The following is a 14,539-nucleotide window of genomic DNA, read 5'->3' on the forward strand; positions in this document are numbered from 1 at the left end:
TTTAAATCTAACTCATTGCAAACAACTTGTCATCAGTTCCTCTGTGTTTTGTTTCGTTCTGAATTTTTTTCCAGAACTACTTAAAAATAAAATCCTGTGGCATGTAGCCTGCTCCGGAGGCTAAGTCACAGCAACAGAAGCCAACCTGTTATCCTGGAGAGGTGGTTGTGTTACTCAAGACTCTTGTATTAGCACCATTTCACCACCTCTGCAACATTCTGTTGACTTCACCGAGTTCAGATGTGTTTAGATTTCTTTCTTAAATCAAGACAATAGATTCTCCATGCACATATGCCAAATTTCTTAGCTTCTAAAATGGAAATGTTATTCAGGTTTTTGGTAAATTTGCAGTCCCTACAAAAATGCCTAAACAGCACTCCCTACTGCCTAAACAGCAGTCGTCATCTGAGAATCCACCTGATTTCCCATCCACATGGTCCTAAGTCCTAAAGAATTAAACAGACTTTTAGTATGACAGCTCTCCCCTCTCTGTACATCTTCAGTTTCTCTGCCATCTTGAGTGATCCATGAATGATAAACTGGCTGGCATCCGGCTATTGGGAACAGTGACAGGAAGGGAAGAAAAAAAAAAGGAAAAAAAACCATTGCTATCATCTATGTATGGTTTTAAGGATAATCAAGTCTATTTATTTCTCCACCGTTACCTTGCCCGCTCCCTTCCTGGGATTTGTTAACGGACTTGCCAAACGTGGTCTATCAACCTTTTTTTTTTTTTTTAACAAGCTTGAGCGAGCACAGCTGCCGTTGTAACTACCTCTGTGAATAAAGTCATACAGAGCAAAATCTCTTCTCTTGGCTTGTTTCCTTATCTGTAAAATCCACTTAAGTTCTGGGCTGAGTTTACAGTGTCCTTAAATATACAGGAACCCACTCTGCTTTAGACAAGTCAGTAGCATAAATTTATACCGTTTCTTCTCAGCTGTAAACTGAATAGGAAACACGTGACTTCCTCACGGTCACTCTACCACAGTATACACAGTGCTAGAAAATTTGGCTACAGAACAAGAATTAAGAGGTTGCAGTCTTAAATTCTACTGCTACAGCTAATTTTGACAAGCTAAGATTTATATATATTTTTTTTTTAAGAATGACAACAACAAGAGAAAAACTAAATTTAATTTATTTTATCAAAAAACTATAGGAAGGTAGCAATACTAGAGATCACACATTATGAAAAGAAAGTGTTCCTGAGCTTAACAAACTGCATATTCTAATGTACACAGTCCTAAAACATGCAGCAGAAATAACCAAAAGATGACTTAACTTTGAAATTAAGTAAATAGATAATAGCTTTTCTTACAGGTGATCCTGCAGCTTTATTTTTGCTACCAAAAAAAGAAAATTAAACCCAACAAAAAAGAACAGCTAGAGGACAGATCACAGGTTACCAGTCTCTAAGAAGTGCATATAGACCAACTGACCCGGTGGCCGTGGTGATGTTAACAGACCACAAAGCAATACAGGCAGAAGCGAGGCTGGCATAGGGTCCTTAAGAAATTGAAAATAACTTTTTTTCCTTTTCCAATTTGGCAATTTCCCCCCCCGAACTGATAAAAACAGCAAAAGGAGTTTTAAAAGCGACACAGTGTCCTGTTAAGCTAATTCACTGACTGCAATCCCAATGGACTGTGGATATGCAAATATAGAATACTGTTCAAGGCTCCAAATTGGAAACTGGGAACGTGGGTTTACTTCAAATAAATACAGAATACTGTTACCTCCCAGAACATAAATTAACAGTCCTTTATTTATCACACAAGAGGTAACACACATATCCTTAACGAACAGCAGTGTTATTCCAATGCTGGTGGTAACATATACTGCCTTGGGAAAAAGGCAGACGCTGAACTCAAGTAAAACTTAAGAAGACTTTTACCTTTTAAAATGCATTCACTTGCAATTTTTAAATCAAACTGGGCACGGGCCAAAAGAGTGTCGAACCAGCCCTATGTCATCTTGTACAGGAGAGGCCAGAAAACCCGATTTGGTAAGGAATCCGTTTCTTGGGGCAGCTGCTCTCGCCATCCTGTACCCACAGGGAAGGCTGCGGCTGCAGCGGATTAAGGAGCTGGAAGCTGCGGACTCCATCCACGCGGAAATGCATCGCCGAGTCAGGCTACATGCAAGAGAAAGCACTAATGACTCCAAATGATGTAAGATCACCTAGAGTTTGCTAGCATTAAAGCTCCCCGTTCCACTTCATCTTTATATATTTAAAAAAATAAATCATTAGAGATGTGGCATGATAAAAATTGACTAGATTCAGCATTTATCTGAGCGTGTGGATACAGGTGAGCCTGGTAATGTCAAACACTTTTAAATCTAAGCGAACTTCCTCCTATTCATTAAACAATATAAAGTATCTGTTTCAGCGTGTATCTCTCTGTATTGTAGATTACAAAACTTGGACAGCAGTTTCAGTGGCCCACACTCGTCACCCCAACCGTGAAACCGGTTTTGGCTAGTAGCATATAAAATGTCACCTTCTGCCAAAGAGCTGGATCTTCAGTGCAAATGCAACTGTGCTTCTTAAGGAATAACCAACCTGTATTATCCTCTGAAGCACTCTTCTTGGGAGTGCCAGTAATTAACATGAAAGTTAAGGCATTTTCTAACAAATTAAGTAAACGGTTATATGCTGGGTACGCGACTTCATTCACCTGAGCCAACAGCTGTGCACCTTATAAAGGTAACGAGCTGACCTATGATACATAGCGAGCATCCATTTATGGAGCAACATTATTCTGCCTGACCCCGTCAACATTTACATGATTTGTAAGCAATATGCAAGTTTTACAAGCTTTTAATCCATGAGAATAAAGCACTTGGATCATCCCCGCAGCACGGACCTTGGCTGTGACTCCACTCGTAACCCCACCCCCTCAACTGCTCTTCAGTGTTTTTTGAAGCCAAGCAAAACTTAGCATACATTACAAATAGATCGAGACAAGTTTAAGATGATCAGGAAAAAAATTAAAAAAGAATACTCAAGTAGCTGAAGAACAGTACATTTCTCAGCTTTTACATTCAAGAACATCTTACAAATGTTTAAAGCAACTGGGTAAATTCCCCCCTAGTCTAACTTCACTTAACATTTCTGCAACAAGAAAAAACAGGCCTAGTATCTTACAAGTCTGTCCCTAAATAAAAAAAGTCACAGTATTTAAAAGCTTAATCAAAAGCAGTTGTGAATACAAATCAATTCCCAGGGTATTTTTGCACCTAACAGATAACTGAGCATATCTTCATAATGCATCAGCTTCATTAGACAACGGGCTGCTCTCCCTAGTCTTTTGTTATCTGCTTCCAAACTGAAGCCAGTCATTGGTTTCAGCAACGACTGCCAAATTTCTGCAATGAAAACGGCGCATGTTACTACTGACAATCTGGTATTTAGAACTGCAGACCTCCTATAGCACCCTACCTAAAAATCAGAACAACTGACAAAAATACATATCTGTTTGTAAAACTTCTAAACAACATCAGCTAAAAACGTCTGAGACCTTGATCTTACATCCAGAATCTGCTGAAGCCAATTGCTTTACTTGCATGGGGTTTGATGGACATTTTGCAATTTGCATTCCTGTGAACCTTTATTTAGGCACAGTCTGACGGCTGACCTTAATCCCTCAACCCTCGTGCCATAAATGTTATTGCTAATCTCTTGAAGCTTTTATTTACACCACAAAAACACAAAAGAACCATCAGCGATGATTGAGGATTCAAATCGAATGCCTCCAGACTTTTCAAGGTACAGAAAATAACGTAACATCACTTCTTCCCCCTGTAATCAGCTCCTAAAAAGCCTACGGCTGTAAGCTCACAATCGAATATTCAAATAAAGGTATGTTTTAAGGAGTTTTCTTATCATACCTTTTACTGCTTCCTAAATAACAGTCCCAGAAAAATCAATTTTTAATCCCCGCTATTTGCTGCCACACTACATCTCTTTCTTTGGCCGCTGCCATTTCAATTACAAATGTAATGCCTTGTTTTCATTGTACTTATTTACACTAGACGTAAGAATACTTGAATATAGGTGTGAAAGAAGAGTCTTCTTAAAACACATTGAAAAGACAACAAAGTATTTGCAACTTTGGATACCCAAACTCAGTTGAGATAACCTCTGCAACACACAGCTCCGCATTTACAGACAGTCCTGATCCTCTTTCTGGATGGGCTAAGACCGTCGGCAGAGTCTGAAGTCAGATCTATCGAACCTGTGACACGGACAGACACAAATAAGGAGGTTTTAAAAGACAGACCGAAACCATGCTAGGTATTCAAACGCCTTCAAAAGCCATTTTCTTAAAATAACTGTGTGTGAAGCTATCGTCAAAGTCTGCTGACACACCCGTTACAACTACTTACACACCACCCAGCATAAATACCAGAATCCACAGCTCAACAAACTCGAGCCTTGTACCCTCAGCTCTGTGTCCGTACTGGTCAGCTGAGAGCGCGGCCTGCCCTGAACGCTAGCGTCACAGGCAGCACAAATTTCACTGAATTTTAGAGTTGGAAGAGACCATAGAGATCATCTAGTCCAACTCCCCTGCTGAAGCAGGATTGCCCAGAGCATGTCAGAGCATGTTACTCAGGACTGCATCCAGGCGGGTCTTGAAAATCTCCAAAGAAGGGGACTCCACAACCTCCCTGGGCAGCCTGTTCCAGGGCTCTGGCACCCTCACCGGAAAGAAGTTTTTTCTCATATTTGAGTGGAACCTCCTGTGTTCCAACTCGTGCCCGTTGCCCCTCGTCCTCTCACTGGCAACCACTGAAAAGAGTCTGGCTCCCTCCTCCTTCAACCCACCCTTCAGATACTTATAAGCATTGATAAGGTCTCCTCTCAGCCTTCTCTTCTCCAGGCTAAAGAGTCCCAGCTCTCTCAGCCTTTCTTCACAAGGGAGATGCTCCAATACTTGAATCATCCTCATTGCCCTTCGCTGGACTCTTTCCAGTAGTTCCCTATCCCTCTTGAATTGGGGAGCCCAGAACTGGATGCAGTATTCCAGTTGTGGCCTCACCAGTGCAGAGTAGAGGGGGAGAATGACTTCCCTTGACCTACTAGCCACACTCTTCCCTATGCAGCCCAGGATGCCATTGGCCTTCCTGGCCACAAGAGCACACTGCTTGCTCATTGTCATTTTGCTGTCTACCAGGACCCCCAGATCTTTCTCTTCAGAACTTGACTCCAGCAGGTCCACACCTAACCTGTATTGGTGCCTAACATTCTTCTTCCCCAGGTGCAGGACCCTACACTTTTCCCTGTTGAACCTCATGAGGAGTTTTAAGGATTTAAATAAGATTAATTTGTCAGCGCTTCAAGAGAGCTTCTACACGAATGAGGTAAAGCTCTGGAGTATGAAGAGGCTTCTTTGAGATCCAAATAGCAGGGGCCAACAAGACATTGCTGTTGTGGATAAATGGGCTGCACACAGAGTTTGAGACACACACCAAACCAGCAAACCTCCTCCCAGCAAACCTCAAGAATTTTTTATTGTATTGGAAAAAAAAATCAAGTCATGGTTTGGGTTGGAAGGGGCCTTTAAAGACCATCTCGTCCAACCCCCTGCAGTGGGCAGGGACATCTTGCACTAAATCAGGTTGGTCAAAGTCCTGTCCAATTTGACCTTGAACACTGAATCAAAGGTCAATTATCAAAGAATCATCAAACAGCCCAACCTGGAAGGGACCTCAAAGGATCATCTGGTACAACCTTTTGTGGGAAAGGGAGCCTAGATGACATTATCTGTCACCCTGTCCAATCGCATCTTGAAAACCTCCAGTGATGGGGACTCCACCATGTTCCTGGAGAGGTTGTTCCAGTGAGCGACGGTTCTCACTGTAAAAAACTTTGGACCCTCCTTCCATCCTAAACATCCGTCCCATAGGACCTACATCCACAACTGAAGCCTACAGACAGCAGAATCCAAAGACAAACCTATGGTGCCTTGGACCACTCAGCTGTTACAACGGTCTTTATAACTATCACTAGCAGATTACTTAGAAAGTAGTTTCCCCGAAAGGCCAATTCAAATAAAGGAAAGCTTTTTTTTCATGGTAGCCTGACCATTCCTTTGAGCATTCTTGTGACAGATCTTCAAAATAAATTTGCCTCGTCAGACTTTCCAACCACAACTCCTTGCTGTGAGCTAGAAGGTGCTTTGCTGCACCTGGGGAGAAATAACCCCATGCACCAGTACAGGTTGGGGGCTGACCTGCTGGAGAGCAGCTCTGAGAAGAAAGACCTGGGAGCCCTGGTGGACAACAGGATGACCATGAGCCAACAATGTGCCCTTGTGGCCAAGAAGGCCAATGGCATCCTGGGGTGCATCAGGAAGAGTGTGACCAGCAGGTCAAGGGAGGTTATCCTGCCCCTCTACTCTGCCCTGGTGAGGCCCCATCTGGAGGTACTGTGTCCAGTTCTGGGCTCCCCAGTTCAAGGAGGACAGGCAACTGCTGGAGAGGGTACAGCAGAGGGCTACAAAGATGATTAGGGGCCTGGAGCATCTCTCTTACGAGGAGAGGCTGAGGGACTTGGGTCTTTTTAGTCTTGAGAAGACTGAGGGGGGATCTGATCAATGCTTATAAATACTTAAAGGGTGGGTGTCAAGAGGATGGGGCCGGTCTTCTTTCAGTGGTGCCCAGGGATAGGACGAGAGGAAATGGGCACAAACTTGAATATAAGAAGTTCCACCTAAACATGAGGAGGAACTTCTTTATACTTTGCGGGTGGCAGAGCCCTGGAACAGGCTGCCCAGAGAGGTGGTGGAGTCTCCTTCTCCGGGGACATTCAAAACCCACCTGGACACATTCCTAAGCAACCTGCTCTGGGTGGACCTGCTTTGGCAGGGTGGTTGGACTAGATCATCTCCAGAAGTCCCTTCCAACCCCATATCATTCTGTGATTCTGTGAAGCGCTGGAGGAGGTAACACACCAGAGGTGAGCGCAAAAGCTTCTAGGTGTGCTCTGTCTGCACTACACTCAACAAGCGTCTGTTCTAGAATGCACAGAGCTGTGTTAGGGAGATGCAGTGCCTGACCCAAAATGCTATCGTCACTCAGGCTGCAACAAACCCCACCAGCGCCCCAAACCTCCCATAAGAACAGCATTAAAGTCTGCAGACCTTTCATCTGATAGTCAAAGGTTAGCTCTTCTCCAGCCTTGATGGTTCGCGTAGAAAACAGCGCTATTCGAGGAAGACGCAAGTCAAGGTTATCAATAAACACATTGAAGACTTGAAGATTTGGATCACACTGTAAGGCAAAAATTAATGTAGTTTCTGTTAAGAAAAATGCACAATAAGTTTCACTGAAGTGTTTAAGTAAAGCAGGGTCACAGGAAAGGAAGAACTGGTCCTTCCCTCAGTGACAGAAGTTTGAAACCAAGTCATCTTCTGAAATCAACAAATTACAGTCTTGAAATAGCATTAAAGGAGAAAACTCATAGCTTAGATTCCTTTCAAGAAGGCAACCTGTATTCAGTAAGTAGACTACACTGATACGCAACAGCCTATTAATAAAAAAATAATGGTACCTTCAAAAGGTGACAATAAAAAAGATGGCAAACAAAGCAACTAAAAGTTACCTTCTGAGGTTAGTATTTACCTACAAAGCCCACAAAAAACCTCGTAAATTGAAAGAAAAAACCTAGCATTTCAGGCCCCACACACTCACTAGTGTGTAATTAGGTTTAAGCATTGCTTCCAGGCCAGAAATAGTATTTTTGTGTTATGAATAAATTTCCATTTTCAGTTGCTAACCTGCTTGATTCCTGAATTATCTGCTGTGGGCTGGGTGGCAGGGGGAGGGTCAAGGACTCTAAGCAGGAACTAAGAAACCATTTAATGATTTTTTTCCTGGATTGTCAGAAGTCAGCAGTCACTGAGGCAGTCTGTTAAACTCTGCGTGTTTTTTCCTCTTTAACAGTAAAATATAACCCAAGTTAAAGAATGGGAAGTGAAGTCAGACCTTTAACTTTACACATAAGAGTAAGAAAACTTCACTCCCGTTCCTGAAAGTGAAGAGCAATTGGTTGTATCTAAAACTCTTCTTCATCCCTCTCCTTAGCAAGCCCACAGGAAATACAAACGTCATCAGCTCATAAATCTGAAGACATGAGTTTACTATATTTGTAGAACATTGACTGCATCCCTCACAGACATTACATCAGTAAGAAATAATAATTTTTAGTTCAGGAATGATACGTAATTTCTTTACAGATGCAGTTCAGCCCTCTTGCTTTAGGTACTTCAGTTGAACAGGAAAGAAAACTACAAAAACTTCTTGTTTAAAATTTACTTTTGAGTTCTCTGGCAAGTTGAGATTTGATATGAGGAGGGAAAAAGGTATCTACAGGGGAGAAATACCAAAGAAAGCCTAGGAATTTTCACTTTTTCCTCTACCAATGTTTGAGGAATGAAATTTGGCATAACCCCCCATCCTGCCCTGCTACAAAATAATGCATCAGTTCCTATTGTCTTCGACTCTTCACTAATTTTATTAAATACTTCTCGAATGTTAGGTCTTTTAGGTACATGGTAAAAAACACACCCAAACCAGCCCTATATTTTGGTTGTCTAGAACCAGCAGATTCAGTGGTAGCCCCAGTCCTACCAGACACCCACTTCAGGCAGCACCTCATTCCCACATTTTTGTAGTCAGTCCTGCTCCGAGTAGGGCTAAGGATTCTGTTCTACATATTATGTCATCTAACTGACTGGACATGAGCTGGCACGAAACATACTCCAGAAAAACTGTGAATATGGCGAAATATTTACAATAGGAGAAGATAACTTCTGTCACAATTAAGATAATTCTCCAAATTCTTAGTATGCAAAACAAGGTCTTACACTGTGATTCACGAAGTGGGACACATTTCCATATCGAGCTGCATCTACTGTAAATTCATCTGAGTCATAGTCCAAATCAAACAAGTATGTATTTCCCTGGTTGTCATAGAGCTGGCCTCGTCTCTCTGCTTCTTCACTTGTAATCACCTAAAAAAAAAAAAAAAGGGAGAAAAAAAGAAACCTGCATCATATTATTCACTATTACTAAATTAAAACAAAAAAATCACCATCAAGTTAGAAAAAAAACCCCAAAACTTTACTTAGTAAAAAATACCATATTCGCTTTTTAATGTTGAGATAGCATTCCATCTCTAACGAGTAAAGAATACAGAGATACAGCTAAACTAATTTGTTAGTGATCGAGGCTTCTCTGGATGTAATTTGTCTACAGCACTACCTTGTCTCAGGTAAAAAAATACCAACACCTTCTCTTAAATTAAGAGTTTTGATGATGACAGATACAACCAACTGCTTCTCCTTGAAGTTTCTATACACACAATTTTTTCACTGTACTCAGAAAGCCTTGTTTACTTCACACAAAATAAAAGTTTCAACTTTCTCCCTTTGCACAGATGAAGATCAACAGGTATCAATCTTCACAACCCAGTTATAATTACAGCCCAGTATTCATCTCCTCCCTCTCTATAAGCATCTCTCCCTGCTATTTTTGACTGCAATGAAAGATTCTATTCATGATAACTTAAGATAAAAAACTTCACAAAGCTGAATCTGTGCAATCAGGTTAGCACGAGGCAGAAGCCCAGAAGCTCCCCAAAGGAATAGAACTAGTCACTTCTGACAGAAGCAACAGCTTAAACAATTTCATCTGCAGCCTGTTACGTTAAGCGTATTCTGTTGTGCGGACTCAGCAAAGAAATCACAATTCATCAGCAAGACAGGTATGAACTGTGGTGGGATAGATTTTAGAGGGGTTTTTTTTGGCCTTTCTGACACATCAGATTCAATGACTTTTTCAGCAGTAGGAAATAAGTAGATTCAGGTGAAAGGGTAAATACACACTCTTTCCTTTAATCAACATTATTACATCATCATCACCCTGCATTAACCCCTCAACAGAAGGATTCTGAATGACTGACAAAAAAGTTAGATTTGGGGCAGGAAGGATGAAGGAAATACAATAAAGACATAAACATTTGTACGAAGGAATTATTTTGAGTCAACTTAGTAGCAAGGCAAATTTGTTGGCAGAAACACTTGACCAGAGCCGCTGCCAGGAGCTACTGATGTAGGGAGCCCTGAAGCAGAGCAGAGTTTGAACCACATAAACACAGGGTAAGGCAAGAATCTCAAGAATAACTCCAGTTCTGTGTTTTATAACATGAAAGCTCTGTTTGAAATAGGATGAGACCGAGTAAACAGGTAACAGCCACACTCCAAATCTTATTCTTGATGTTAATCAGAAGTAATAAATAAAATAAATAATAAAATGTTTGGAAATGCTACCTTAAAAGTTCAGACAAAACAGAAAAGGGACAGACTGGGTGGGGAGTTTGGTAACAGCTGTGGTTGGGGAACAGCAATAAACGACAATCATAATGATGACCAGGGAAGAATGAAGAATACAACTGCCATGAAAGAAAGGAAGGACTTGCCTTTAGAAATACTATTATGGGACATATCTAAAATAATTCTTTGCAACATATGGGATAAGTATTCTCTTCAACATATGGGATAAGTATTCTCTTTACATTCGACCTTTTGCAATTGCTCTGGAATTTAGGAACATTCTGGACAATATAATTTTACTGTGATCTTGAATGTTTATTTAGTGTATTTCACTACTCAAAAGTAGTGAAGTTATCTATTATACAGTAGAAGTCAGTAAATGTTAAAACTGAGAGAAAGCTCAAGATTTATCTCCAATATTTTTTTTATTATAAAGAATTTATCTATATGAGATAAATACATACCTCTCCAACATACTCCATCACAAAACTGTTGGTTTTAATTTTCTGGAGGGTTTTTACTCCCCAACCACGGCCATTGTTGGTTCGGAAGATGCAAAGAGTATACGGTGTACCCTTCTGTACTATCCTATTAGGGCAGTCAGGCCCACACCTACAAAACGAATTGCATTCATAGATGGGCAAACCAGGCTGGATTTTCAACTTCTTTCGTTTATTGTAAGCCAAAATAAATCCAGCCTCCTTTGGACAGCACTTTTCAGCAGGGCAGTCAGTGCATTCACAGCCAGTCGTTATTCCATTTATTACGTTTATTCCTGGAGCAGGTTTATATTCATTAATGTAGTAGAAGTCTAAGGGAGGGCCTTCGAGATCCACAGTGTTTTCTACCAGAATCATCGCTTTATGATTCTTTTTCCTGTTGAGTTCTTCTTTCCATCTCTGCAGAGCTATTCTTTGCTTAGCTTTCTTTACAATGTAATCGGCAACCGCAGGCTGCAAAGCTTTAACATGGTTTCTCACTTTCAGTGCTTTGCCTTCTCTCATCCGAGACAAGTATTCGTTCTTGTCACTAAGAAAGTTCTGAAGAATCAATGGGCATTTCAGATTGTTCTCAGGTTCCCAAGTATTTGAAGATTCGGGCCATCCTTTCCATTTCACAAGATAGTATGCTGTGCCCTTGAAATATAGAAACAGATACAGATTTAGCCACATTTCATTTTGCTGAAATCCAGCATGACAGAGTACACAGACAAACACAAAAGAGCTCTGGAATTAAGCAACGGCATATTGAGCAAAAGGTCTTGATGTCCCCATAACAATTAAATTTGGGGAGAAAGAGAAAAATCAAGCTTTCTGCTTGCAAATTAACTTATGGCACAACTTTGGATACTTTACGCATCATTTCTAGGGGCAAAGAAATAAACAGCTGGGATGAACTCTGATTGCTAATGTTGTACCTAGAGGAGGCTAGTTTGTTGAGGCTGTTAAGTAAATTATACTAACTAGTTGTATCACATACAAACAAAAAAAAATTCTAAACTCACAAAAAATCTCCAAAAACCACTATTTGTCATATCAACTGTCCTCACAAAAAGAGTAACCCACTCAAAACTCTAATCCACTCAAAATACAAAATATAGTATTTATAATCAAGAAGCACAGATTTTATACTTATTTTAAGAAGGCCAAATAACTGTAACAAGGCCAAATCCTGAGACTGAATTTCACCGGCACGATGAAGCCGTAGGAATCCAGTTGCAGCACATGGCCCTAACTCTTCATCAAACAGACTACGGCAACAGTCAAGAGAGAAATACAGACTGTTACCTGCAAATAAAGGAGAAGCATCATAATACATAACAAGCTACAACCTAAAAGCATCAGCATTTTGCTTTACTTCTAGACAGGCAAAGGCGAGAACATTTCATATTCTAGCATCTCTGTAATTTCAGAAAAAGCCCTTCCTTCAACATACCGAAAGCAATAGTTATACCACTTCCAGTTTACAGTTCAAAGTGTAAAAGGTATTTCATTCGATGCCGGCAAGGGCTTTGTCCTCACAGCCCGCTACTTCATATTGTAAGCAAAACTACCTTTGGCTCGCTTCCAAATTTCAGCTGAAAGAGTGATCAAATTGGTCTGTGTTTCTCTTACCTCTTCTACCTTGTAGTCACACAAATACTCCACCTCATAACTCTTTAGATTCCTGTTGGTGATTCCAATGGATTTACATCTGAGATTTTCCTTCCTACATAATTCTTGGAGGGTCTCAAGTGAAGCTAGACATGGCACATACCAAGCTACAATAAGAAAATTGGTAAAGAATCCTATTTAATGTCTCGGCTGAATTGAAACCATTACGCCTTATCCCAGAGTCCCCACATCATCATTTGCGGTAACAGTTCACGAGTCTCTTGTACAACTCACAAACTCGACCCTTCCCTAACGAGTAAAGCGAAACACATCAACAATCCCCTTTCCTGCGCTTTTATTCTGTACAGTATGCACATTTATAAAGAACAACAAACATTTTGGATGGCAGAGACTTCCACTAAGGTGAAAGCTGCACTAAGAACGGGATAATATTCCTACAATTAAAGCATCTCATTCATAACTCAACTACGGCGACAAGGAAACCTCCCTTATTCAGTGAGACCGCCAAATATCTGCAGGTCGCCAAGTGCAACGGAGCACTCGCCACGCAACCATGGTGACTGGACGAGGAAAGAAAAGATCCACAGCGCTTTTCCAGAAGGATCGCGGGTGCCTTGTCAGCTCCGGCGGGTTTAAAGGGACGCGGAGCGGCATGGCTGGAGCTCCGGCTCCCTGCCAGAGCCCGGGGTGGGGGGGACGCACCGCCGGGGTGGGGAAAGGGGGGCTGTGGGGGTTAGAGCCTCCCCCCCGGCAACCCTCGGGCTCCCCCGCCTCAGCACCCAGGGTACCCCCCCGCCGCCCCGGCCGGGAAAGGGCGGCCCCCGGGGCAGTCCGCCTCCGGGCCGCACCGCCACAAGTTGGGGAAGGCGGCGAGGGGGCGGCCGACGCCTCTCCGGGCCCCCCCGCCTCCATATTTACCTCAGGCGCCTGCCCGCCCGCCCGCCCGCCCGCCGGGCAGCAGGCAGAGCCCCCCACCGAGGAAGCGGGTCGGGTCCCCGGCCCTCCGCGCCCGCCGCCGGGTCGCTGAGGGAGAAGGAGGGATCGGCAAGGATCCGAGCGGAGTTGGGTGAGTGGGAGAGGGTCCCCCAGCCCCGAGAGCGGACGGGCGGCCTCCCCGCGCCCTCCCCCGCTCCGTCCCACCCAGCGCAAGAGAGAATGGAAGGGGAAGCCCGAGCCGGGCGGCCCCATCTCCGGTCACCGCGGCTCCCTCACCTCCTCGCCATCCCTCCATCTTGAGGGGGGAGGGGGGGTGAGGAGGAGCCCGCCCGCGGCTCCGCCCCCCTCCGGAAGGGGGCGGAGGGCGAGAGCGCGGCGCCGGCGCGCGCGGGGTCCCGCCCCCTTCCCGCCCGGCGCGAGAGGTTTTGGCGGGCGGTCACCGCCTCAGCCCGGCGGGTCGTGAGGGGAAGGGGGCGGCGGCGGCTGCTGTGGGGAGGGTGGGCGAGAGAGAAGCTCGACATTCACCGGCCACGTGCGCTCGCAGCCCAGTCAGTCAACAGCATCCCGGGCTGCAGGGCCAGCAGCGTGGCCAGCAGGGCCAGTGAGGGGATTCTGCCCCTCTGCTCCGCTCTGGTGAGACCCCACCTGCAGTCCTGCGTCTAGATCTGGAGCCCCCAACTTCAGAAGGGCGTGGACCTGTTGGAACAGGTCCAGAGGAGGCCACAAAGATGATCAGATGCTGAAGCACCTCTGCTGCGAGAACAGGCTGAGGGTGTTGGGGTTGTTCAGGCTGGAAGGCTCCAGGGAGACCTTATAGAAGCCCTCCAGTACCAGAAGGCAGCCTAGAAGAAAGACTTTTTACAAGGGCATGTAGCAATAGGACAAGGGGTAATGACTTCAAACTGGAAGAAGCTAGATTTAGATTAGATATCAGGAAGAAATTCTTTATTCTGAGGGTGATGAGGCACTGGAACAGGTTGCCCAGAGAAGCTGTGGATGCCCCATCCCTGGAGGTGTTCGAGGCCAGGCTGGATGGGGCTTTGAGTAACCTGGTCGGGTGGCAGGTGTCCCTGCCCATGGCAGGGAGGGGTGGAAGTAGATGATTAAGGTCCTTTCCAACCCAAATCCTTCTATGGTTCTATTACA

General features: G+C 43.7%; 1 protein-coding gene across 1 annotated transcript; it reads right to left on the reverse strand.

Annotated features, from left to right (window-relative positions):
* Positions 1-1,125: 1,125 nt before the first annotated feature.
* Positions 1,126-13,688, reverse strand: SUV39H2 (SUV39H2 histone lysine methyltransferase). Its single transcript, XM_074168548.1, has 7 exons — positions 13,670-13,688; positions 12,458-12,603; positions 10,808-11,479; positions 8,877-9,023; positions 7,152-7,281; positions 4,126-4,241; positions 1,126-2,137 (listed from the first exon to the last, which is right to left on the reverse strand). Exons 1-6 carry the CDS (start codon positions 13,686-13,688, stop codon positions 4,132-4,134), a joined length of 1,224 nt encoding a protein of 407 aa, XP_074024649.1. The 3' UTR covers positions 1,126-2,137; positions 4,126-4,131.
* Positions 13,689-14,539: the final 851 nt, after the last annotated feature.

Source organism: Numenius arquata, chromosome 2, assembly GCF_964106895.1.
Source record: "Numenius arquata chromosome 2, bNumArq3.hap1.1, whole genome shotgun sequence".
Lineage (NCBI taxonomy): Eukaryota > Metazoa > Chordata > Aves > Charadriiformes > Scolopacidae > Numenius > Numenius arquata.

What these genes read in the sequence shown, in the direction of transcription:
- SUV39H2 (XM_074168548.1), bottom strand. An exon ending in GTGACTACAAGGTAGAAGAG is followed by an intron (nt 11,480 to 12,457) that starts GTAAGAGAAACA and finishes CTATATTTCAAG; the next exon opens with GGCACAGCATACTATCTTGT. An exon ending in CCCACTTCGTGAATCACAGT is followed by an intron (nt 7,282 to 8,876) that starts GTAAGACCTTGT and finishes TTTGCCTTACAG; the next exon opens with TGTGATCCAAATCTTCAAGT.